At 46.7% G+C, this 25,221-nt stretch overlaps 1 protein-coding gene across 10 annotated transcripts in view; it reads right to left on the reverse strand.

Moving 5' to 3' along the window:
- Positions 1–25,221, reverse strand: part of PNPLA4 (patatin like phospholipase domain containing 4) — a 43,401-nt gene that overhangs the window by 8,894 nt on the left and 9,286 nt on the right. For 6 of the 10 annotated variants that reach the window (XM_025276645.3, XM_025276644.3, XM_025276651.3 and 3 more), the window contains exon 5: positions 10,168–10,233. The exons of 1 other annotated variant lie outside the window; for it this stretch is intronic. In XM_025276645.3, coding sequence (XP_025132430.3) covers positions 10,168–10,233 — 66 coding nt within the window. Of the gene's footprint in view, positions 1–9,346; positions 9,534–10,167; positions 10,234–25,221 lie in introns of all 10 variants that reach the window. 3 more of the 10 variants (XM_045164459.1, XM_045164461.1, XM_045164460.1) reach the window with 1 other exon arrangement.

A 25,221-nucleotide genomic window follows, 5' to 3' on the forward strand; every position in this document is an offset into this window, starting at 1 on the left:
TGTCGTCCCCTTCTCCTCCTGCCCTCAATCTTTCCCAGCATCAGGGTCTTACCAATGAGTCGGCTCTTTCAATCAGGTGGCCAAAGTATTGGTGTTTCAGCTTCAGCATCAGTCCTTCTAATGAATATTCAGGACTGATTTCCTTTAGGATGATTGGTTGGATCTCACTGCTGTCCAAGGGACTCTCGAGAGTCTTCTCCAACACCACAGTTCAAAAGCATCAATTCTTCAGTGCTCAGCTTTCCTTATAGTCCAACGGTATGCTCAGTCATGTCTGACTCTTTGAGACCCCATAGACTGTGGCCCCCCAGGCTCCTCTGTCCATGGAGATTCTCCAGGCAAGAACACTGGAGTGGGTTGCCATTCCCTGCTCCAGGGGATCTTCCTGACCCAGGGATTGAACCTAGGTCTCTGCATTGCAGGCGGATTCTTTACTGTCTGAGCCACGGGGGAAGCCCAGGAGTACTGGAGTGGGGTGCCATTCCCTGCTCCAGGGGATCTTCCCGATTGAGTCCTTAGCAAGTGGCAAGCGGCCACCACGTGGCTGCAGAAACAAGCAAGCATCCCCAGGAGCACCCTGTCAGTCACCGTGCACATGGGGTCCCCCCGGAGCGCCTTGTCAGTCACCGTGCACATGGGGTCCCCTCTTCCTGGGCTTTATTACACAGCCAACGGGGACCAGGGACTTCCCTGGGGGTCCACGGGTTAAGAACTGCCTGCCAATGCAGGGGACACAGGTTCGGTCCCTGGTCCAGGAAGATCCCGCATGCCATGGAGCAACTAAGCCCGGGAGCCACAACTGCCGAAGCCCTTGAACCACAGCTACTGAAGCCCACACGCCCTAGAGTCTGCTCCGGAAGAAGACAAGCTGCTGCAATGGAAAAGCATTTGCACAACTCGAGAGTGGCCTCCACTTAACTAGAGGAAGCCTGGGCGCAGCAACAAAGACTCAGTGCAACCAAAGATGAAACAAACAGAAAAACACGTCATTACGACACTGCTCCTGTGCAGAGGCCAGTCATCAGAGGGTCGTGCCTCACCTCCCAAGGTCAAATATATATATATATATATTTCTTACTATATGTAAATATAAATATATGTATTTCTTACTATATGTAAATATAAATATATATATTTCTTACTATATATAAATATAAATATGTATGTATTTCTTAATACATAAGTCGCTCAGACGTGTCCAACTCTTTGCGACCCCATGGACTGTAGCCTACCAGGCTCCTCCGTCCATGGGATTTTCCAGGCAAGAGTACTGGAGTGGGTTGCCATTTCCTTCACCAATTTCTTAATATACCTATGTCTTAATATATAAATATCTATTTCTTAATATATATATTTCTTACTATATATAAATATAAATATATCTATGTCTTAAAATACCTACTTGTTAATATATATATAAATATCTATTTCTTAATATATATAAATATTTACTTCTTAATTATATAAGTACCTATTTCTTAATATATATAAATATATATCGTTCTTTACATATATAAATATATACAGATTTCTTTACATACATAAATATATAGATTTCTTCATATATATATTTATATATATAAATATATGTATATTTCAAGAAATGAACAAGACTTAATAGAGCAAGAGGCCTGTGACTGATGCAAACATTACAGATCATCCTGGGAAAGGTGCCCTCTGACTCAGCTATACGTCTTCAGTGAAGTGAATGAATGTTTCTGCATCTCCATTTCCTCATCTGTAACATACAGTGGTAATATTCCCTACAGCACATGGGAGTGGACTCTGATGCATCAGATAGAAAGCAGTAACAACAGAAGTTTTGCTTCTTTTTCCCATGAAAGCAACATTGAAGGTACATTGGTAAGGTGCCCCTCCTCAAATCATGCATGCCCCAAGTCTATCTGTCTCTAATTACAGCGTGATCTGTGACCTCATGATCCACAATGGCTGCCAGAGCTCTGGTCATCACGTCTAAGTTCCGGGCAGCAGGGAGGAAACAAACATACACAACCTCACTTCCTGTAAGTCCCACAGTAACTTGGCCTGTCTCTCACTGCCCGCACTTGAGGGGATGGCCACACCTAGCAGCAAGGAGCACTGGTGAACATGACCTTGCAGCTACATGGCAATAAGTCCACATAAGAATTGCAGTTCCGTTACTGAGGAAGAAGAAGAGGACGCTGTATGTTGGAAGAAACCAGAAGCCATCAGCACCTGCACTTCATTCATAATACAGTTATTACTACTTAAACACGGGACATGTTCAGCATAGTCTTACAACATATTCAGGTGGCCAGAAACATCACTGACGTTTCCCCATATTACAGAAAACCCAAGTGGACCTTCTGGCCAACTCAATACTAGCCTTCTGGGTCTCCGTTCTCTAATCTTCGTTCCATCCTCTGTTTCCTTCCTTCCTTACCGTAGCTCCATCCACCTTCTCCGTCAGCACCTCTTAATTTACCCATCGCATCAGCAATGCTGATGACTCCCAGATCCCAAATCCCCTTTTCATGATCATATATAATCTCGTAAGACACCTGAGTGCTTTGCATATATATTTTTTTTCCTGCCATTTAGCCATTTCTGTCATGATTATATATTATCAAGCAATAATTTGAAGTGAAAACATCACATTTCAGATCATCAAATTAAAGTTCATAACCGTAATGTAAAGTTGATTTGGCTAGCATCTGTGTTCAACGTTTATAGGTAAAAATAAGTGTTGATTTTTACTGCTCTAACGGAAAAATGCTACTTAGCCTACTTTAAAATTGTTATGTCAAGTGGGGTACTTTTCACATTTTTAAATGACAACAAAAAATCGTGCTCCTTGGTAACTGAGTATCTGCTACCTCTGAGCGGCAGTATCCAGAATAGGGGTGGGAAAAAAACCAGCTTTGAGATTCCCAAGTGGTCCAGTGGCTCAGACTCCTTGCTCCCAATGCAGGGGGTGCTCGTTCAATCCCTGGTCAGGGAGCTAGACCCCACGTGCCTCAATTAAGAGATCCCATGTGACACAACCAAGACAGAGCACAGACAAATAAATATTTAAAATGGCTTTCTGCGAGCTTTTGTTTATGCTGCTTTAAAGAAAAAACAATCAGTGTATATGATGTTTCTGAGTGGTCACGGAGAGGGTTGTAGCCAACAGCACGGAGGCCCATCCCTGCCAGTAACGCCTGTGCCTGTGCTAATAAAGAGAGCTCAACCTGGACAAGGCAGACCACCGTAAGGGTCTCCGTCTCTCCCTCTCCATGACCTCATCCAGTGACTCAGCCTCACTCTTCTCAGCTGCCCCTTTTAGACAATCATGCCAGGGCACACTGGTTTGGCCAGGAATACTATGAGAAGCACGGAAAAGGGCTGGGATGGCCAGGAAAAGTCAGAGGAAGAAAATCATGAGGGCTCACAAGGTCCAAACATAGACAGATCCCCAAACACATTAGCCAAAAGATGTGTAAAAATCAATCCCCTGGTTTTGAGACCATCCACCCACTGAGCACAGGCCTTTTGCAGGGTCTTCAAAGTGAATGAACCAATGACAGCTATTAAATGCTTTTCATGTACACATTTATAAATACATACATATCACATGTCTATAAGATAAATGGCATTAATCATCCACGAGGATGTGCCTGATTTTGAGTAGGTGTTACACAGTGAATGGGATTACAGAATATATATCTGCAGCGTGTGTTACATAGCTTCTGTGTCTGGAAATTCCCTGGTGGTCCAGTGGCTGAGACTCCAAACTCTTAATGCAGGGGCCATCATGGTTTCAGTCCCTGGTTTGGAACTAGATCCCACAACGCCCTGCTAAGAGGTGTCATGCTGTAATCAAAAGATCATTCATGCTGCAACTAAGACACAGAGCAGCCAAATAATATTTAACTAAATGGTGGCGCTAGTGGTAAAGAGCCTGCCTGCTAACGCAGGAGACTTCGAGAGTCGAAGGTCTGAGTCCTGGGTCGGGAAGATCCCCTGGAGGAGGGCACAGCAACCCACTCCAGTATTCTTGCCTGGAGAATCCCATGGACAGAGGAGCCTGGTGGGCTACGGTCCATGGGGTTGCAGAGTCAGACACGACTGAGTGACTGAGCACAGAGACAAATAAATCGCCACTGTGTTTGACCATAAAACGCTTATCTCTGGTGTGCATTAAGGAGATACTGTGTCTGGTTATCAGGGTGCGCGCTGGTGTGTAGGCTATGGAAGACCAGGATCAGACAGGATGGTGAAATTTTAGAGCACAAACATCTTTTGCAGGACACAGAAAGAAGACTTTGGGCAGTGTGGACAGCAGATAGCAGGCGGTAGTTCACTCAGTTCAGTTGCTCAGTTGTGTCCAACTCTGCAACCCCATGGACCGCAGCACGCCAGGCCTCCCTGTCTGTCACCAACTCCCAGAGCTTACTCAAACCCATGTCCATCGAGTCGGTGATGCCATCCAACCATCTCATCCTCTGTCGTCCCCTTCTCCTCCAGCCTTCAATCTTTCCCAGCATCAGGGTCTTTTCAAATGAGTCAGTTCTTCTCATCAGGTGGCCAGAGTATTGGAGTTTCAGCTTCAGCATCAGTCCTTGCAATGAACACCCAGGACCGATCTCCTTTAGGAGGGACTGGTTGGATCTCCTTGCAGTGCAAGGGACTCTCAAGAGTCTCCTCCAGCACCACAGGTCACTACGTCTCTCTAAAACGCCTCCTGCAGCTCTCCGTCAGTGATGGCTGTTTCAGCCTCTCCTTCACAGATACATTTCCAAGGAGGACCCAAGAGAAGAGCGGCTGGCTGCCTGCAGGGGGACCCCTGGGAGTGGGATGGCATGAAGGTCTCCAGCCTCATGTGGGGGCCAGGTGAGGGACATCCTGATCGGTTTCCCCAGCCTGATAGCACACTTTGCTTCTAACTGTTCATAGAAGGGGCCGTCAAGAGTACTTTTTTTTTTAAGATCTAATAAAACACTTTATTATGAAGAATTATCCTGATTATAATAGTCTCTGGTCCATCAATGGGGAACTGTTACAAAAAAAGGCAGCTTATAATATACCAACTGTGCAAATCAGATATTTTAGGTGGAGATATTGTCTCTGTGAAAACTGAAACTGTTAGTCACTCAGTCGTGTCCGACTCTTTGCAACCTCACGGACTGTAGCCCACCAGGCTCCTCTGTCCGTGGGATTCTTCAGGCAAGAATACTGGAGTGGGTTGCCGTTTCCTTCTCCAAGAGGACGTCTTGGAAGTCTAAAGAAGTCTTTTGCTGAGGCTTGATTTGTGACTCAAGATGTGATCTGAAATTAAAATCGTATCATGCATCTGCTCTGATACCAATGGTGTGAGATCAGAAATTAATTATAGGGGAAAAAAATGTAAAAAACACAAACACAGGGAGGCTAAAGAATATGCTATGAAATAAATAACCAAGGGACCACCGAAGAAATCAAAGAGAAAATCAAAAAGTATCTGGAAACAAGTGACAACGAAAACAAGATGATCCAAAACCTATGGGATGCAGCAAGACCCGTCCTAGAAGCAAGTCTGTAGCAATACTATCCGACCTCAAGAAACAAGAAGAAGAGAGAGCAACCCAACCTTACACCTAAAGCAACTGCAGAAGGAAAAACAAAAACAACAACGAAAATCAAACTTAGTAGAAGGCAAGGAATCATAAAGATTAAATAAATAAAAATAAATAAAATGGAATGAGGAAAACAATAGCAAAGGTCAATAAAACTAAAAGCTGGTTCATTGAGAAGATAAACAAAATTGATAAACCTGTAGCCAGACTTTCCAAGAAAAAAAAGGCACAGGACCCGAATCCATAAAGTTAGAAATGGAAAAGAGAAGCTACAACAGACAATGCAGAAATACAAAGGATCGTAAGAGACTGCTGCTGCTGCTAATTCGCTTCAGTCGTGTCCGACTCTGTGCGACCCCATAGACGGCAGCCCACTAGGCTCTGCCGTCCCTGCGATTCTCCTACAAGCAACCATATGCCGATAAAATAGACAACCTGGAAGAAACGGACAAATTCTTAGAAAAGTACAGCCTTTCAAGACTGAACCAAGAAGACACAGGGGATATGAAGAGACCAATCCAAAGGAGTGAAATGGAAACTGTGATTGAAAAATCTTCCAATAAAACGAAAGTCCAGGACCAGATGGCTTCACGAGCGAATTAAATCAAGCATTTTTACAGTAGAACTAATATGTATCCTTCTCAAACCTTTCCAAAAAATTGCAGAGGAAGGAATACCCCCAAACTCGTTTCATGAGGCCATTACCGTGATACCAAAACCAAATATACCACACAAAAAAGGACAATTATAGGCCAACATCACTGATGAACATAGATGCAAAGGTCCTCAACAAAAATACCATTAATAGCAATCCAAATCCAAGTAAAAGGATCACACACCAGGATCAAGTGGGATGTTTCCCAGGGATGCAAGGGTTCTTCAACATACACATATGATCATCTCAATGGATGCAGAAAAAGCTTCTGACAAAATTCAACACCAATTTATGGCAAAAATGCTCAAGAAAGTGGGCACAGAGGAGACCGATCTCAACATAAAAAAGGCCACATGCAAGAAACCCACAGCAAAGTGCATTCTCAATGCTGAAATGCGGAAAGCACCTCCCCTGAGATTAGGAACACGCTAAGGGTGCCCACTGTCACCGCTATGAATTCACATCGTTTTGGAAGTCCTAGTCAGAGCCATCAGAGAAGAAAAAGAAATAAAAGGAATCCGGGTTGGAAAAGAAGTAAGTGTCATGTCACTGTTTGGAGATGACATGATAGATAACATAGAAAAACCTACAGATGCCGCCGGAAAACTACTAGAACTCATCAATGAATGTGCTAAAGCTGCAGGATACAAAATCAATACACAGAAGCCTCTTGCATTCCTACATGCTAACAACCAAATATTAGAAAGAGGAATTGAGGAGACAATCCCCTTTACCATCACAACAAAAACAATATCTAGGAAAATCTACCTAAGGCGACGAAAGACCTGGACTCAGAAAACTGAAGACATTGAAGGAAGAAATCACAGATGATACAAACAGATGAAGAGGCATGCCATGTTCCAGGAGTGGAAGAATTAACACTGTGCAAGTGACTGTACTACCCAGAGCAATCCACAGATTCAGGGCCATCTGTCAAAGGAAGAATCAACATTGTGAAAGTGATTATACTACCCAGAGCAATCCACAGATGCAGGGCAGTCCCTGTCAAAACACCAATGGCATTTTGTTTCCCCAAGAATTAGAACAAAAATTTTTACAGTTTGTATGGAAACACAAAAGACTCCAAATAGGTTCTAGGTTCATCCACCTCATTAGAAGTGACTCAAATGCGTTCCTTTTTATGGCTGAGTAATATTCCATTGTGTATATGTACCACAACTTCTTTATCCATTCATCTTTTGATGGACAAGGGTGAAGTGAGTCAGAAAGAGAAAGATAAATACCATGTTCTAACATATATATGGAATCTAGAAAAATGGTACTGAATAATTTATTTACAGAGTAACAATGGAGAAACAGACATAGAGAATTTACTTATGGACATGGGGAGAAGGGAGGAGAGGGTGAGATGGAAAAAAAAAAGACTCTGAATAGCCAAAGCAATCTGGAGAAAGAAAAACAGAGCTGGAGGAATCAGGTTCCCCAACTTCATACTCCAAAGCTACAGTAATCAAGAAAGCATAATATTGGCACAAAAACAGATCAACGGAACAGGACAGAAAGCCAGAGATAAACCCACACATTTTGGTCACTTAATCTATGACAAATGATGCGGAAACAGTGGAAACAGTGGCTGACTTTATTTTGGAGGGCTCCAAAATCAATGCAGATGGTGACTGTCAGCCAGGAAATTAAAAGACGCTGACTCCTTGGAAGGAAAGTTATGACCAACCTAGATAGCACATTAAAAAGCAGAGACATTACTTTGCGGACAAAGGTCCATCTAGTCAAGCCTATGGTTTTTCCAGTAGTCATGTATGGATGTGAGAGTTGGACTATAAAGAAAGCTGAGCACCGAAGAATTAGTGCTTTTGAGCTGTGGTGTTGGAGAAGACTCTTGAGAGTCCCTTGGACTGCAAGGAGAGTAAACCAGTCCATCCTAAAGGAAATCAGTCCTGAATATTCATTGGAAGGACTGGTGTTGAAGCTGAAACTCCAATCCTTTGGCACCTGATGCAAAGAGCTGACTCATTTGAAAAGACCCTGATGCTGGGGAAGATTGAGGGCAGGAGGAGAAGGGGACGACGACAGAGGATGAGATGGTTGGATGGCATCACTAACTCGATGGACATGAGTTTGAGTGAACTCCAGGAGTTGGTGATGGACAGGGAGGCCTGGCATGCTGCAATTCATGGGGTCACAAAGAGCGACTGATCGACTGAACTGAACTGAAATGAATCTATGACAAAGGAGGCAAGAACATACAATGGAGAAAAGACAGTCTCTTCAATCAGTGGTACCTGGACAGCTACAAGTAAAAGAATAAAATTAGAACACTTTCTAACATCAAACACAAAAATAAACTCTAAATGGATCAAAGACATACATTTAAGGCTGGACACTATAAAACTCGTAGAGGAAAACACAGGCAGAACACGATTTGACATAAATTGCAGTAAGATCTTTCTGACCCACCTCCTAGAAGATAGAAAATCAAAACAAAAATAAACCAAGAGGGTCCAGTTACACTCAAAAGCTTTTGCACAGCAAACGAATTCATAAATAAGACAAAAAGACAATCCTTAAAACGGGAGAAAATATTTGCAAATGAAGCAGCTGACAAGGCATTAATCTCTAAAATACACAAACAGCTCCTGCAGCTCAATATGAAAAAAAAAAATCTGCAAACAATAAACGCTGGAGAGGGTGTGGAGAAAAGGGAACCCTCCTACGCTGTTGTTGAGCATGTAAAGTGATGCAGCCACTATGGAGAACAGCATGGAGGGTCTTCACAAAACTAAAAATAGAAGCACCACATGATCCAGTAACCGCACTCCTAGGCATACACCCCAACAAAACCATAATTCACAAAGACACATGCCCGCCACGCTCACTGCAGCACCGTTCACAGGAGCCAGGACGTGGATGCAACCTAAATGCCCACTGACAGAAGAACGGATAAAGGAGATGTGGGCCACACAGACCATGGAATATTACTCAGCCACGAAAAGGAATGGAACGGTGCCATTGGCAGGACATGGACGGACCTAGAGACCGTCATACAGAGTGAAATAAGTCAGGAAGAGAGAAGCAAACATCATATAAGATCATTTACACGTGCAATCTAGAAAAATGGCACAGATGAACTTACCTGGCAAAGCAGAAAGAGACAGACTGAGAGAACAGATGAATGCAGACCAAGAGGAGAGGCGGCGGAGTGGGATGACCTGAGAGCCTGGGGTGGATGTATCTCTACTAATGATACTGTGTCTAACATAGACAAGTGACGAGAAACTCCTGCACAGCGCAGGGAACTCGACTCGGCGTTCTGTGGTGACCTAGGTGGGAAGGAAATTCAAAAAAGAGGGAATATATGGAAACACATGGGCCATTCACTTTGCTAGACGGCAGAACTAACAGGGCTTCCCTGATTGCTCAGGGGTAAAGAATCTGCCTGCCAATGCAAGACATGCAAGAGACAGGGGTTCAATCCCCCGGTGGGGAAGATCCCCTGGAGAAGGAAAGGGCAACCCACTCCAGTGTTGTTGCCTGGAGAGTCCCATGAACAGAGGAGGCTGGCGGGTCACAGAGTCGGACATGACTGAGCATGCACACCCAGCACTGCAAAGCAGCTATAATTATCTATAATTATATAATTAAATTATACTTCAGTAAATTTTTTAAAAACTCTGCTGCTTCTTTGGATATTAAAAATAAGGGTAAAGTTTTTTTTAACCAAATGAAAAAAGGAGGGCCCTCGTCAATCATTCTCAACCACGAAACCTCAGCTCCAGGGTACCACGGCCCCTGCACTGGACTCTTTTCCTTTTGTTAAACAGACACAAACCTGTGAGACTAAAGTCATAGGAACAGAGTTGGAGCCGCCAGAATAATATCAAAATCATGGATGTTCCTAAAGGAAACGGATGACCACAGGAGCCACGGATCCCGCGTCGGCTCTAGGACGCTTACCTGCCCTTTGTACTCCACTGGTTTCAGTCCTGCATAGATGGGCAGGAAGCTGCTGGCCAGCAGGACCTAGTGGGCAAAATAAAGACACAGCTTGTGAAATGAGACAGCAACACGCCCTACCATCTATTTTGCACGTCACCTACTAGGAAGTTACAATTGTTTAAACACAAAGTGAAGCGAAAGTGAAGTCGCTCAGCCGTGTCCGACTCTTTTCGACCCCATGGACTGTAGCTTACCAGGTTCCTCCGTCCATAGCATTTTCCAGGCAAGAATACTGGAGTGGGTTGCCATTTCCTTCTCCAAAATCTACTATAAAAATGAAATATGGTCCATGTATTTCATGGACACAGTGAAACCAAAAGCATTAGTAGCTCAGTCATGCCCAACTCTTTGCGACCTCATGGACTGGGGTCTTCCCAGGCTCCTCTGTCCAAGGGATTCTCCAGGCAAGAATACTGGAGTGGGTTGCCATTCCCTTCTCCAGGGGATCTTCCCAACCCAGGGACTGAACCTGGGTCTCCTGCATTGTGGGCAGAATTCTTTATCAAGTGAGCCACCAGGACATACTTAAACAGAAGATAAAATTTTTCATGTTGGAAAAGACATTAAAGACATCGGCACAATTTATGGTCCTCTGATTCCATCGACTTCACCTGAGAAACACTGGCACTTTAATGGTAGATGGTAGAGTCACTGCACAATTAAAGTCCAGTTCAGCTGAGTTGCTCAGTTGTGTCCCACTCTTCGACCCCATGAACCGCAGCATGTCAGGCCTCCCTGTCCATCTCCAACTCCCAGAGTTTACTCAAACTCACGTCCATCGAGTGGGTGATGCTGTCCAACCATCTCATCCTCTGTCGTCCCCTTCTCCTCCTGCCCTCAATCTTTCCCAGCATCAGGGTCTGTTCAATGAGTCAGCTCTTTGTATCAGGTGGCCAAAGTACTGGAGTCTCAGCTTTAGCATCCAGTCCTTCCAATGAACACCCAGGACTGATCTCCTTTAGGATGGACTGGTTGAATCTCCTTGCAGTCCAAGGGACTCTCAAGAGTCTTCTCCAACACCACAGTTCAAAAGTATCAATTGTTCTGTGCTCAGCTTTCTTTATAGTTCAACTCTCACATCCATACGTGACCACTGGAAAAACCACAGCCTTGCCTAGACGGACCTTTGTTGACTAGACAGATTAAAGTCCAGGTGTATCTAAATTCCTGTGTGCATACAGGCTGCAAGTCAGTTATTTACGATGCTCTATGCCACACTGTGAGAATCATTTGGATGTTTCAATCTTCCAGAGGAACAAGCCCTCTGGTTGTCATGGCAGTGATTAGCCCACAGCTGAGGGATGTTTGCATTTATGTCACCAGGCTGTCACCGAGGGAAGAACACATGTTACATGCCAGGGACACGCCCTGGATATGTAATGAGACACTGCAAGCTAGGTGCACCAATCATACTTTACCTTCCATTTAAAAAGTCGAAAAAGACTGATGTTGCAAATATTACCGTCTTCCCCCACAGAAAAAGCTGGGTTCTGGGGAGCTTTCCTGAAATGCACAAGTTTTTATTGTGCAATGCGGTTTGCAAATCGCTATGTTCTATCAGGAAAGATATAGCGTTAGATACTGACTACTTAAGCTCCAAACCTTCAGTTGATAAGTCAAATCTCCATGGCTGTCTGCTGTGAAAGGTTTCACCAAGTTTCTTTTCCCAGAAGGAATTATTCAGAGATGGGTTATGAGCCTTAAAAATGAGTTGTGCAATATCCATCAGGGCTTCCCAGGGGGCACTAGTGGTCAAGAACCCGCTTACCACGGCAGAGGAGATGAGACGTGGCTTCAGTCCCTGGATCAGGAAGACCCCCTGGAGAAGGAAATTGGAACCCGCCCCAGTACTCCTGCCTCGAGAATCCCATGGACAGAGGAGCCTGGCGGGGTACAGTCTATGAGGTTGCAGAGTCAGATACAACTCAGCAACTGAGCACACACAATATCCATTATGAGTTACTTAGAAGTCAGAAGGGCATTTCCCCCAAAGAAACGATGCTGTACCTGTGATTTGTGAGGTCTGCTCTCACAAGCTGATTTTTTCTGAAGGGCAAATTATGAGAGGCCCGGTCACCAGCATAATGACCTGGTGGGAAGAGCCGACTCACCGGAAAAGACCCCGATGCTGGGAAAGACTGAGGGCTGGAGGAGGAGGAGGGGATGACAGAGGACGAGATGGTTGGATGGCATCACCGACTCGAGCACTGCCACATATACTCACGACCGTGTGTGCAACACAGAGCTAGTGGGAAGCTGCTGTATTAGCACAGGGAGCTCAGCTCGGTGCTCTGCGATGATCTAGAGGGGTGGGATGGGGCGGGGGGAGGTTCAAGAGGGATGCGATGTGAGGCGATGGATGGATGTATATATATGGCTGATGCACTTCATTGCAGAGTGGAGACCAACACAACACTGTAAAGCAAGTGTACTCCAATTAAAAAAAATCCTATCATAAACCATAATAGATAATATTTAAAAAAAAGAATGTGCATATGTGTATGTGTGTATAACTGAATCACTGCCGTACAACAGAAAATAATAACTGTAAATCAACTATACTTCCATAAAAATAAAGAAGAAAAAAAGAAGAAATTGGGGTGGGAGGTGCGAGGGAGGTTTAAGAGGGAGACGACAGGTGTGTGCCTACGGCTGATGCGTGTGGATTAGACGGCAGAGACCAACACAAGATCGTAAAGCAGCGATCCGCCAATGAAACATAGAGAAATAACTGAAGGGAGAACTGTAAGGTGTCGCGCGCAAAGCATGGACCCGAGGTATGATGGCAGCCCTGCACGGGAGGTCTCAGCCTTCTAGGGAGGGTCGTGCAGACCAGCCCTCACTGAGGCATTCATGTCCAGAATCTCAGCTTCGCTGTGGGCGTGGCAGGCAGCCACGCCTGCCGCCACCGCACGCTTCCCAGGACGGTGCGCGCCGGGCGAGCAGCCTCTCTGCTGGTTTGCAGAAGATCACAGCCATCGGTGGGGCCGACAGGATGGAAGCCAAGCAAGCTCAGGCCCCACCTTGTCAGCCCCGTAGTCGCCCGGACCAGGTTTCAGCACAAGACTGGACACAGTTCCGGTGACTGCCTTCACCCTAATTCATCAATTCTCCACTCCTTTAAAAAAAAAAACATAATTACAGGGGCTTCCCTGGTGGCCTAGTGGTAAAGAATGTGCCTGCCCATGCAGGAGACATGGGTTTGATCCCTGGGTTGGGAAGATCCTCTGGAGGCGGGCAATGGCAACCCACTCCAGTGTTCTTGCCTGGAGAATCCGCATGGACAGAGGAGCCTGGTGGGCTACAGTCCGTGGGGTCGCAGAGTCAGACACGACTGAGAGACTTGACACTTTCTAGCTGGTGCTCTGGGACCACCCAGCAGTATAGGCTGGGGAGGGAAATGGGAGGGGAATTCAGGACGTGGTATGGTGGGGGAACACACGTATACTTTTGACTGATTCATGTGGATGTATGCAAAAACCATCACGAGATTGTAAAGTCATCCTCCATAGACTCTCAAAGAGTCAGAAAAGACTGAGCAACTTCACTTTCAGTTATTCTCCAATGAAAATTAATTAAAAAAAAAGAAGCTGTGAAAAAAATTATAAAGTACAATGGATACAGTGCTGGGGGGAAAAAAAAAATTATTACAGGACTTCCCTGGTGGTCCAGTGGTTAAGAATCCACCTGCCAATGCTGGGGACACGGGCTCGATTCCTGGTCAGGAAAGTAAGGTGCCACAGGCCACAAGGCACCTGGGCCCGCTGACTACAGCCACTGAGCCTGTGCTCTGCAACGAGAAGCCCCTGCCAGAAGCCTGAATACTCCAACTCGAGTAGCCCTTGCTGACCGCGACTTGAGAAAGACCGCACACAGCACCACAGAACTAGCGTGGCTGTGAATACATAAACAAAGCAATACAGAAAACAATCACAGACCCTAGGTATGCTCCGCAAGCGCAGTGCGGCTCTTTAATGAAGTTGCCAGCAAAACGCAAGGCTGAACTAAAGCAATGACGGAAGCAATCTGTGTCTGGCACACGTCTTGGAAATGACAGGACTTAGAGGCCTTTAATTTGGGCTTCCCTCCTAGCTCAGTTAGTGAAGAATCTGCCCAACAGTGCGGGAGACCTGGGTTCGATCCCTTGGTCAGGAAGACCCCCTGGAGGAGGAAATGGCAACCCACTCCAGTATTCTTGCCTGGAGAATCCCATGGATGCAGGAGCCTGAAGTCAGAAATGACTGAGTGACTTCACTTTGACTTATTCCTCCAATTAAAATTAATTAAAAAAAAAAACAAAGCTGTGAGAAAAATAATAAAGTACAATGGATGCAGTGGTGGGGGAAAAAATTATTACAGAATCTCCCTGGTGGTCCAGTGGTTAAGAATCCCCCTGCCAACATGGACACCCGTGGCTGATTCACCTGAGTGTATGGCAAAAACCACTACAATATTGTAGTTAGCCTCCAATTAAGAAAAACAAAAAGAATCCACCTGCCAATGCAGGAGACACATTTTTTACTGTCCATGGGGTTGTAAGAGTCAGACACAACTTAGTTACTAAACCACCACCACAGGGGCCTTTAAACAACCAAAGACACTCTACAACTCGAGTCACTTATTCCACTGTGCGTGCGTTGCTCGGTGGTGTTTGACTCTTTGCGACCCCATGGACTGTAGCCCATCAGGCTCCTTGGTCCGTGGGATTCTCCAGGCAAGAATACTGCAGTGGGTTGCCATTTCCTCCTCCAGGGGATCTTCCTGACTCAGGGATCGAACCCCTAACTTCGCTATAACAGCTCATTTCACTATGCTATGCAGACATGTGGCTTGCAAAAACAAAGAGGAAAACAAAACAAAACACCGCTACCTTTAGAAGCTGAACTATGTGGGTTCCCCCATCCCTCATGACAAGATATAAAGTGAAGTTCACAAGTTAATGCCTGGATCTCTTTTGGAGGTATTGACATGAAAAATGCTATCCAATTACTTTGTCACAGATAGAAACAGTTAAGAATCCTCTGAGTGGGTTTGAAGAGTGCAGTGAACTGGAAAATACCCATCATTTTCCCCCAAAATCAATGTATTTGTTCTGTCACAGTTTATTCAGGCTAGTGATTTGTGTATCAAACTGTGGTTAGTAGGAAAATTGGCTTTCGACAGACAGGAACTAAGCAGCTTTTCTTAGTTTTGCTGCAAGTAAATAGGATTTTCTAAGGAGGGAGATGGTTAATGAGATATGAAACACTACGGCTAAACAGGCTCCTTTACTGTCTTAACCTCACCGGTGTCCCGGTGAAATTTTTCTTAATAAGTCTCGATACGTCTAGGGCCGAGGGTGGGGGGTGGGGTCTCAGGCGGGGGTGTCTGAGCCCTCCGCAGATATCTAGCCACGTCTTGGGGATGCTCTTTGGTTGAAAGCACTGCTACAGAAGGCAGGAACCTGGTGTTCCTTCCCCGTCACTTCGTCCAGCACTTTAAGAATTAACACATGTGTCGGGACTTCCCTGCTGCTCCAGGGGCTGAGACCCTTGCGCTCCCAGTACAGGCAGCCCTGGATCCATCCCTGTTCAGGGAACTAGACATCACACACCACAGCTCAGTGTTCACAGGCCTCAACTAAAGAGCTTGCGTGTTGCAGCAAAAAGCAAAGATCCCGTGTGCCATAAGTAAGACCCGATACAGCCCAAAAAAAAAAAAAAAAAAAGGAAAGAATTACATGTATGTTAAACCACTAATGTGGCTTTTGTTTCCCTGAGCTTCCCTGGTAGCTCAGTGGTAAAGAATCCGGTTGCGATGTAAGGAGACACAGGAGACTCGGGTTCAATCCCTGGGTTGGGAAGATCCCCTGGAGGAGGGCATGGCAACCCACTGCAGGATTCTTGCTGGGATATTTCCCACGGACAGAGGAGCTTGGTGGGCTACAGTCCTTGGGATCGCACACAGTTGAACACAACTGAGCGAATGAGCACATACAGACACCCGAAGTACACCATGATAAGAAAAAAAGTTAGTGACTTCCTTTACAACTGTATAAACCACGGCCAAGTGTGTATTCCACAGACGTTAGGACTAGCTCTTCTCATTTTTCATTGCACAGAAAAGAGGCGTTTAGAAAATGATGTAGCCTGGCCTCCTTGGAGAATAAATTCTCAACAAGTCTCATTTATGCCTAAAGTTGACTGTGGCGTTTAATGAGAATCTGGCTGTTTATTCAGAGCCTGCTGGCGTAGTTGAAATTCAAAGACAGGCTCAAATTTATCTTCCCCAGTCTTTCCAAGATAATGACCAATCTTAAATTCAGTCCTTATTTCACCTTCAAAAGGCTAAATGTGAGCTGTCCCTGAAAAAAAAACACTCTCACTGTGTGCAGGGAAATTGAGGACATCGTAGTGATGGAGACGGGGTTCTTCTTCCCGAGAGGGACACCATTCTGCATGGACGCCCTCCTGGGTGCGTGTGTATCAGAGAGCATCCGTGGATGTCGAAAGACCATCTCAGAGCATATACACAGTGGGTGAGCTTTAAACACGGATTCAACGATTTGTACCAATTTAGACAGGTGCCAAAGCTCTATCCCTCTGCTGTTGCCATTGTTTAGCTGCTGAGTCATGTCCAACTCCCTCTGACCCCTACGGATGGTAGGTAGCCCACCAGGCTCCTCTGTGCATGGGATTCTCCAGGCAGGAATGCTGCAGTGGCTTGCCATTTCCTTCTCCAGGGGCATCTTCCCAACTTAGGGATCAAACCCTCCTCTCCTGTGTCTCTTGTAAATGGCAGATTGTTTACCAGATGAACCACTGGGGAAGCCCCAGCCCTCTGTGGCATGGTTAATTTCAAACTCATTTCTGCTCAGCTGTGGGGGTGATACATGACTTTAAAAACTTTTTTTCTCTTATTGAGATAGAGCTGATTGACTATGCTTTTTGAGTATAATTGCTTTGCATGGCTGTGTTAGTGTCTGCTGTACAAAAGCCGGTGAGTCAGCCATATGTATACACATAACCTCCCCTCTTGAGCCTCCCTCCCATCTCCCCATCCCACCCCTTTAGGTCATCACAGAGCACAGAGCTGAGTTCCCTGTGCTGGGAAACCATAAACAAGATGAAAAGAAAACCCTCTGAATGGGAGAAAATATTTGCAAACAAAGTAACTGACAAAGGAGGAATTTCCAAAATGTACAAGCAGCTCATACAGCTCAATAAAAGAAAAGAAAAAAAAAAAACACCCAAAATGCTTGGAAGACCTAAAAAGACACTTCTCCAAAGAAGTAAAGATATATGGATGGCCAACACACACATGACTTGGTTTTTAAAAAAATGATTTACTTCTCTACGTATCCTTTGCTGAAGACTAATATTACAATACGTTTGGATTTCCTGATTGTATGCTTCCTTTTGAAGAAAAATAGCCCAGAATAAAACCTGGCGCATAAAAGGCATGAAGTGAATGCATTCAGACATTTGGGGGACACTATGCAAAGGGGCCCACAGATAAAGGGACTCCCAAGGACCCATGATGGCAGATCAAACCAATCTTGAGGGAGATCAACCCTGCATATTCACTGGAAGGACCTTTGCTGAAGCTCAAGTATTTTGGTCATCTGATGTGAACAGACGACTCATTGGAAAAGTCCCTGATGCTGGGAAAGATTGACAGCAGAAGGAGAAGGAATCGGAGAATGAGATGGTTGGACGGCATCCCTGATGCAATGGACATGAGCATGGGCAAAGTCCAGGAGATGGTGAGGGACAGGGAGACCTGGCGTGCTGCAGTCCACGGGGTCACCAGGAGTCAGACATGGCTGGGTGAGGGACAGGGAGACCTGGCGTGCTGCAGTCCACGGGGTCACCAAGAGTCGGACATGGCTGGGTGAGGGACAGGGAGACCTGGCGTGCTGCAGTCCACGGGGTCACCAAGAGTCGGGCATGGCTGGGTGACTGAACAAGCAAACAGAGAACCCGTGACAAGTGTTCGCCTCTGTGCCTGGGTCCCCCAGGGTGTCCTAGCAGCTCACGTGGTAAAGCATCTGCCTGCAATGCAGGAGACCCGGGTTCGATCCCTGGTTTAGGAAGATCCACTGGAGAAGGGCATGGCAACCCACTCCAGTATTCCTGCCTGGAGAATCCCATGGACAGAGGAGCCTGGCGGGATACAGTCCATGGGGGTGGGGGTCACAAAAGAGTCGGACCCGACTGAGCACAAGTGGGTCTCCTGGTAGGGTCTGCCCAGGGCTGGGGTCGTGCGCTGGGATGGGGGTCAGCTGCACCCCCTGGCTCTGCAGGGCCTGCCTTCATGGGAGCGCCTCCTCTGCCGTGCCCTGTGTTGACGAGGGCCTGGCACTCTGGGACCTCTGATGGTAAGACCCACCAATGCTGTCTGAAAGGCCTTCTCCCATGCTCTGGGACTGCAGGGCCTGGCTTCAGTCTAGATGGCCGAACTCGCCTGACCCCGTCATCCCAAGGTTACCCGGCCAGACGGCCACACCCTTCCTGTTGCATCCTAAATAGGCAGTCTCCTTCTTTCCAGGACGCCCAGGCTGAGAACGTTCCAAACCTTTAAATCCTCCTTCCGTTTTGCGGAACAATTCCTTCTTGAAGTCTCTTCCCTCTTCTTGTCTCTCACTCTAAGTAGCCAAGAGAAACCAGGTTGCTCCTTCCACACGGTGCTTGAAAACTGCCCCCAAACATCCAACATGAGCACCAGCGAGCTGTAGCACCCACAGAACACGGGAGGACACGCACATGATTCTTCTTGGTCAGCTCATGACAAGGATGACCTTTCCTCTGCCGTCTGCTTAAGATTTCTGGGTTTCCAGGGACTCTGCCGGAGGGCCAGTGGTTAAGGGTCCGCCTTGCAATGCCAGGGACGTGGGTTCGATCCTTGGTAGGGGAATCAGGATCCCGTTTGCTAAGGCTAGGTAGGCGCTGAGACTGCTGAGACCACGTGCTCCGGACCAGACACAGCACAACTAGGGAGCCAGTAGACTGCAAAGAAACATCCCACGTGATGCAACGCAAAGTTCCCAAGGGCCGCAACTAAGATCAGACGCAGCCAAAGAAAGTAATTAACAACAACAACAAAAATTCTTTGCTTCCGACTTCGACCTCATTCATATGGCCTGCACTCTCCAGGTTTCTCTAAGAGGACGGAGGCTCTCTCCCCGGTTTCCTGTTTTCTTTCCGAGTCCTCACCGGAAGCCCCTACGGCAGTGCAGGCTTTTGCTAACCTGCGCCTCTAAACTCACTGAGCCTTTTCCTGGTCGTTAACTCAGTTACAGAGCCACTTTCATTATTAGTTACAGAGGCTGCTCGCCTCTCAATGCCAGTTCCCTGTTCTAGTCCGTTCAGGCGGCTACAACAAAATCCCACAGACTGGGAGGCTTAGGAAACGACAGTTTACCTGGCAGTTGTAGAATCTCGGCAGTACGAGCCTCCGTGTCTACTAGGAACCCACTTCTACGTCCTCACCTGCTGCAAGCGGTGAGGAGCGCTCTTGGGGTCTCTTTCGTAAGTGCACTCATCCCATTCACGTCAGCTCCATCCTCATGACCTCGGCACTTCCCAAAGACCCTCCACCTCCAGACACCATCATAATGGGGGTTAAGACTTCGACACGGGAATTTGGGAGGGTTACAGTCACACCACGGCAGTAAGTTCCATTGCCAGGGACATACGATGCCAAATACCATGGAGATCCAATCCCAGATAAAATGAGTCTTTGGACCACATAACTTTCAAAGAAGGTTCTGAGAGGGGTTTCTCTGGTGGTCCAGTGGCTAACATTCTGTGCTCCCAAGGCAGGGGGCCCAGGTTCGATCCCTGGTCAGGGAACTGGATGCCACATGCTGCAACTAAAGATCCCTGGTGCCCCAACTAAAACCCAACTCGGTCAGATGTTTTTTTGTGTTTTTTTTTAAAGAGGTTTTTAGAAAAGAATCAACTATCATTGCAGCTCCAATGAAAGAAGAATATTTCCATGCCACCAAAAATGAAGCTAATATAATTTAAGTGTGAATCATCACACAAAAGCACATGGGTGAATGTGCACCGGGCCAGTGGTGAGAGGTGTTAAAAATCAGATGCCTAAAGGCAGCAAAAGCCAGTAGTAATCATCCATTTCTCAACATTTTATAGATGTAGGTGAGCCACCCAGGTGTCACTAGTGGTAAAGAGCTCACCTGCCAATGCAGGAGACATAAGAGACGCAGGTTCAATCCCTGGGTTGGGAAGATCCCCTGGAGGAGGAAATGGCAACCCCCTGCAGTATTCTTGCCTGGAGAATCCCATGGAGGGAGGAGCCTGGAGGGCTACAGTCCACAGGGTCGCAAAGAGTCGGACTCGACTGATGCAACTCAGCATGCACGTGACCACTTTGCTCACGAACAAAGATAGGAGTAAAAGAACGTTTAGGAAAGGGTAAATTCTATCCAGTCAGCAAAATAAAATAAAAGCTGGGGCTTTAATTTCATGACAGACTCACGCAGGAGTGCAAAGCAGTGATGTGTGTGGCTTATCCTATTTCTTCATTATTTACTAAACATTAACTGTAATTACGGAGAAGGCAATGGCACCCCACTCCAGTACTCCTGCCTGGAAAATCCCGTGGATGGAGGAGCCTGGTGGGCTGCAGTCCATGAGGTTGCTGAGAGTCGGACACGACTGAGCGACTTCACTTTCTCTTTTCACTTTCATGCATTCGAGAAGGAAATGGCAACCCACTACAGTGTTCTTGCCTGGAGAATCCCAGGGACGGGCAAGCCTGGTGGGCTGCCGTCTATGGGGTTGCAGAGAGTCAGACACGACTGAAGCGACTTAGCAGCAGCAGCAGCAGCAACTGTAATTAGGGCTGCCCTCATGGCTCAGCTGGTGAAGAATCCGCCTGCAATGCGGGAGACCTGGGTTTGATCCCTGGGTTGGGGAGATCCCCTGGAGAAGGGAAAGGCTCCCCACTCCAGTATTCTGGCCTGGAGAATTCCATGGACCACACAACTGAGCGACCTTCACGTTCACTTTTTGCTTTAGATTTAAAAAAAAGGAAAGAACAACTATCTCAGACAGTGGTTCCCACTGGCCTCATTCATCAGAACACAGCATGTCACCACCCAGAGGGGGAGGGTTTATTTTCCCGTCGTCATGCTTTTTTCTTCTTCCCTCCTGTACGCGTCACCAATCTTGCTCTTTGAACTATGTGCTCATGCGTATTCCAGGCATCTATTTCATGCATCATTATTGCCACCATCTGCTGTCAAGGAACTAGCCACCTGTTTTTAGTTTCTGCAAAAGGTTAGAGCATTCTAGTCAACACTTAAAACGTGTCTCGTATAACCTAGGATACATGTTAATTATTCAATTATTCTCCTTACAAGGTATTACGCAGTTGTGTCAACTGTTTCTCTTCTGTTCAATGAACTCAAGTAATTACACTAGTTCTCTGAGCAGTTATTATCCAAAACAAAGCAAATCAGGAAAAAAAAAATCCTGTTTACGTACTGCCACAGTTCACTATCCTGGAGAAGAAAATGGCAAACCCACTCCAGCATCTTGCCTTGGGAAGTCCCACGGACAGAGGAGGCTGGCGGGCTGCAGTCCGTGGGGTCGCAAAGAGTGGGACACGACTGAGCGACTAAACCACCACCGTGGTTCACTGCTGCTGCTGAGTCGCTCAGTCGTGTCCGACTCTGTGTGACCCCATAGACGGCAGCCCAGCAGGCTCCCCCGTCCCTGGGATTCTCCAGGCAAGAACACTGGAGTGGGTTGCCATTGCCTTCTCCAATGTATGGAACTGAAAAGTGAAAGTGAAGTCGCTCAGTCGTGTCCGACACTCAGCGACCCCATGGACTGCAGCCCACCAGGCTCCTCCATCCATGGGGTTTTCCAGGCAAGAGTACTGCTGCTTTAACAATGTACTGCAAACTGAGAGTCTAAAAACAAGACAAACGGACGATCCTAGGGTATGGAGATCGGGACCCAAAATGGGCTGGATCCACCTGAGAGAAAGAACCAAGGTGATGGCAGGCCCTTCCTTCCCGAGGGCTCCTGGGGAGACGGGGTCTCCTGCTCATTTAGATCTTGCTAAAGCGTGCGGTTCCAGCAGCTGTAGGACTGTGGTCCCTCAGTGTCACTGGCTGGTCCAAGGGGTGCACACCCTCTGTGACCTCCTTACGCAAAGTCTCCTGCATCTCAGAATCTACAAGCCTCTCTTATTTCTAAACCCACACATGCTTAGCTGGGGTCTGCCCACCTAACCCAGCACCATCTCCCCCTCCCCACTGAGATCATCACGTTCATCCTGTCTACACAATCCCCTCTGCCAAGTGAGATGCCTGGTTCGCAGGTCCTGGGGAGTACAGTGTGGACATTTTAGTGGCGGGGGTGGGGGGAACGTCAGTCACACCCCCACACGAAAGGAATTAAGAGGGTGATTTTATCGAGTGTTGGTGGAGTGGAAGCATGGCGACCAAGCAGAATGTTAGACACCTGGGCTGCTGTGGGGCCTCTAAACCTGCTCCTTTATTTTGTCCAGATCACTGAACGTGAAGGATGCAGCTTCTTCGTGCTTTTAGTAGGTGCCACCTCAGTTCATTGATTTATTAATTCATATTCATTCATGGAACACACATTGATGGAGCTGGCATAGTGTGAGGGCTGGGGACTCAGTAGGGGACAGAAGACAGCAGTCCTTGACCCTCCGTGGGGCTTACACTCTAGTGAGGGAAGACAGACAAAAACTAAGTTAAACAGCAGTAACAAATGTGTGCTGAACAGCGGTCAGTGAGTCACGGTGGGATATAGAAAATATCCAGACCACCCGACCTGCCTCCTGAGAAAGCTGTGTGCAGCTCAGGAAGCAACAGTGAGAACTGGACATGGAACAACAGACTGGTTCCAAATAGGAAAAGGAGTACGTCCAGGCTGTATATTGTCACCCTGCTTATTTAACTTATATGCAGAGGACATCATGAGAAACGCTGGGCTGGAAGAAGCACAAGCTGGAATCAAGACTGCCGGAGAAATATCAATAACCTCAGGTATGTAGATAACACCAGCCTTATGGCAGAAAGTGAAGAGGAACTAAAAAGCCTCTTAATGAAAGTGAAAGTGGAGAGTGAAAAAGTTGGCTTAAAGCTCAACATTCAGAAACGAAGATCATGGCATCTGGTCCCATCACTTCATGGCAAATAGATGGGGAAACAATGGAAACAGTGACAGACTTTATTTTTTGCGGGGGGCGGGGGGCGGGGCGGGCAAAATCACTGCAGATGGTGATTGCAGCCACAAAATTAAAAGACTCTTACTCCTGGGAAGGAAAGTTATGACCAACCTAGACAGCATATTAAAAAGCAGAGACATTACTTTGCCAACAAATGTCCATCTAGTCAAGGCTATGGTTTTTCCAGTGGTCATGTATGGATGTGAGAGTTGGACCATAAAGCAAGCTGAGAGCCGAAGTATTGATGCTTTTGAACTGTGGTGATGGAAAAGACTCTTGAGAGTTCCTTGGACTGCAAGAAGATCCGACCAGTCCATCCTCAAGGAGATCAGCCCTGGGTGTTCATTGGAAGGACTGATGCTGAAGCTGAAACTCTAATCCTTTGGCCACCTGATGCAAAGAACTAACTCACTGGAAAAGACCCTGATGCTGGGAAAGACTGAAGGTAGGAGAAGGGGACGACAGAGGATGAGATGGTTGGATGGCATCACTGACTTGATGGAATGAGTATGAGTGAGCTCCGGGAGTTGGTGATGGACAGGGACACCTGGCGTGCTGCAGTCCATGGGGTCATGGAGAGTCAGACACGACTGGGCAACTGAACCTAACTGAACTGGTAGGAAATATCAGGGGTTCTGTAGATAGAGTAGCCAGGCACAGACTCAATGAAAAGGTAGAAACTATGAGCAGAATTCCTTTTATATATACGTGTGTGTGTGTGTGTGTGTGTGTGTGTGTGTGTGTGTATTTTGGTGGCCCCACTGCACAGCATGTGGTACTTTAGTCCCCCACCCAGGGGTGGGGCCCGCTGCAGTGGAAACATGGAGTCTTAACTGCTGGACCACCAGGGAAGTCCCTCCCCTCCTGTTTTATGATGAGATGACAGTCCTTTGTTCACAATCTTGTACAAGAAGAAGTGTTCTGACCCACTGCCAACCTGATGTCTCTGTGTCGGTGTTGACGATCTGTGACAACTCAGGCATGGATTTACCAGCTTCCCCCTTTCTAGTCTTCAAGTCTACACAAGCTTAACAATTACATTATAGAAAAATATTTTCTTAAGAGAGATTGAATATCAGTGTATGAGTGAGACAAGAATAATTGGTACATGGAGTGAAGATATTCTAATCTCTTAAATCGCAGAGTAATTTCACTTGTCAGCTCAACACTTCATTAGGTATTTCAAATCATATCATTCAAATGTAAAATTCAAACAGGGAGATTCGATAGTTAAAAAAAGACAACAATGCATTTATCATAAATTCAGGGGGAACTTCTGGCTCTCACGCTCAATCCGTCACCTGCTGCTGTCTGCACACACATGTTCTCTATCACCTGAGCCTTGCTATGTTTCCCACAGAAAGATAAAGTGTGAGTCCCCCAGTCATGTCCGACTCTTTGCAGACCCCATGGACTGCAGCCCACCAGGCTCCTCTGCCTGTGGGGACTCTCCACTGGAGAATACTGGAGTGGGTAGCCATGCCCTTCTTGAGGGGATCTACCGGACCCAGGGATCAAAGCCAAGTCTCCTGCATTGCAGGCAGATTCTTTACCATCTGTACCGTGAGGGAAGCCCCACAACACCCACAGAAGGAAAATAAAACTCGGCTGGCGTTTCTAAGAGCCATGCATCCTTGCACGTTAGTCGCTCAGTCGTTCCGACTCCGCAACCCCATGGATTGTAGCCCGCCAGGCTCCTCTGCCCATGGGATCCTCCAGGCAAGAACACTGGAGAGGGTTGCCATTTCCTTCTCCAGCGGGTTTTCTCGACCTAGGGATCGAACCCAGGTCTCCTGCATG

The sequence above is a fragment of the Bubalus bubalis genome, chromosome X (assembly GCF_019923935.1).
Source record: "Bubalus bubalis isolate 160015118507 breed Murrah chromosome X, NDDB_SH_1, whole genome shotgun sequence".
Classification (NCBI taxonomy): Eukaryota; Metazoa; Chordata; class Mammalia; order Artiodactyla; family Bovidae; genus Bubalus; species Bubalus bubalis.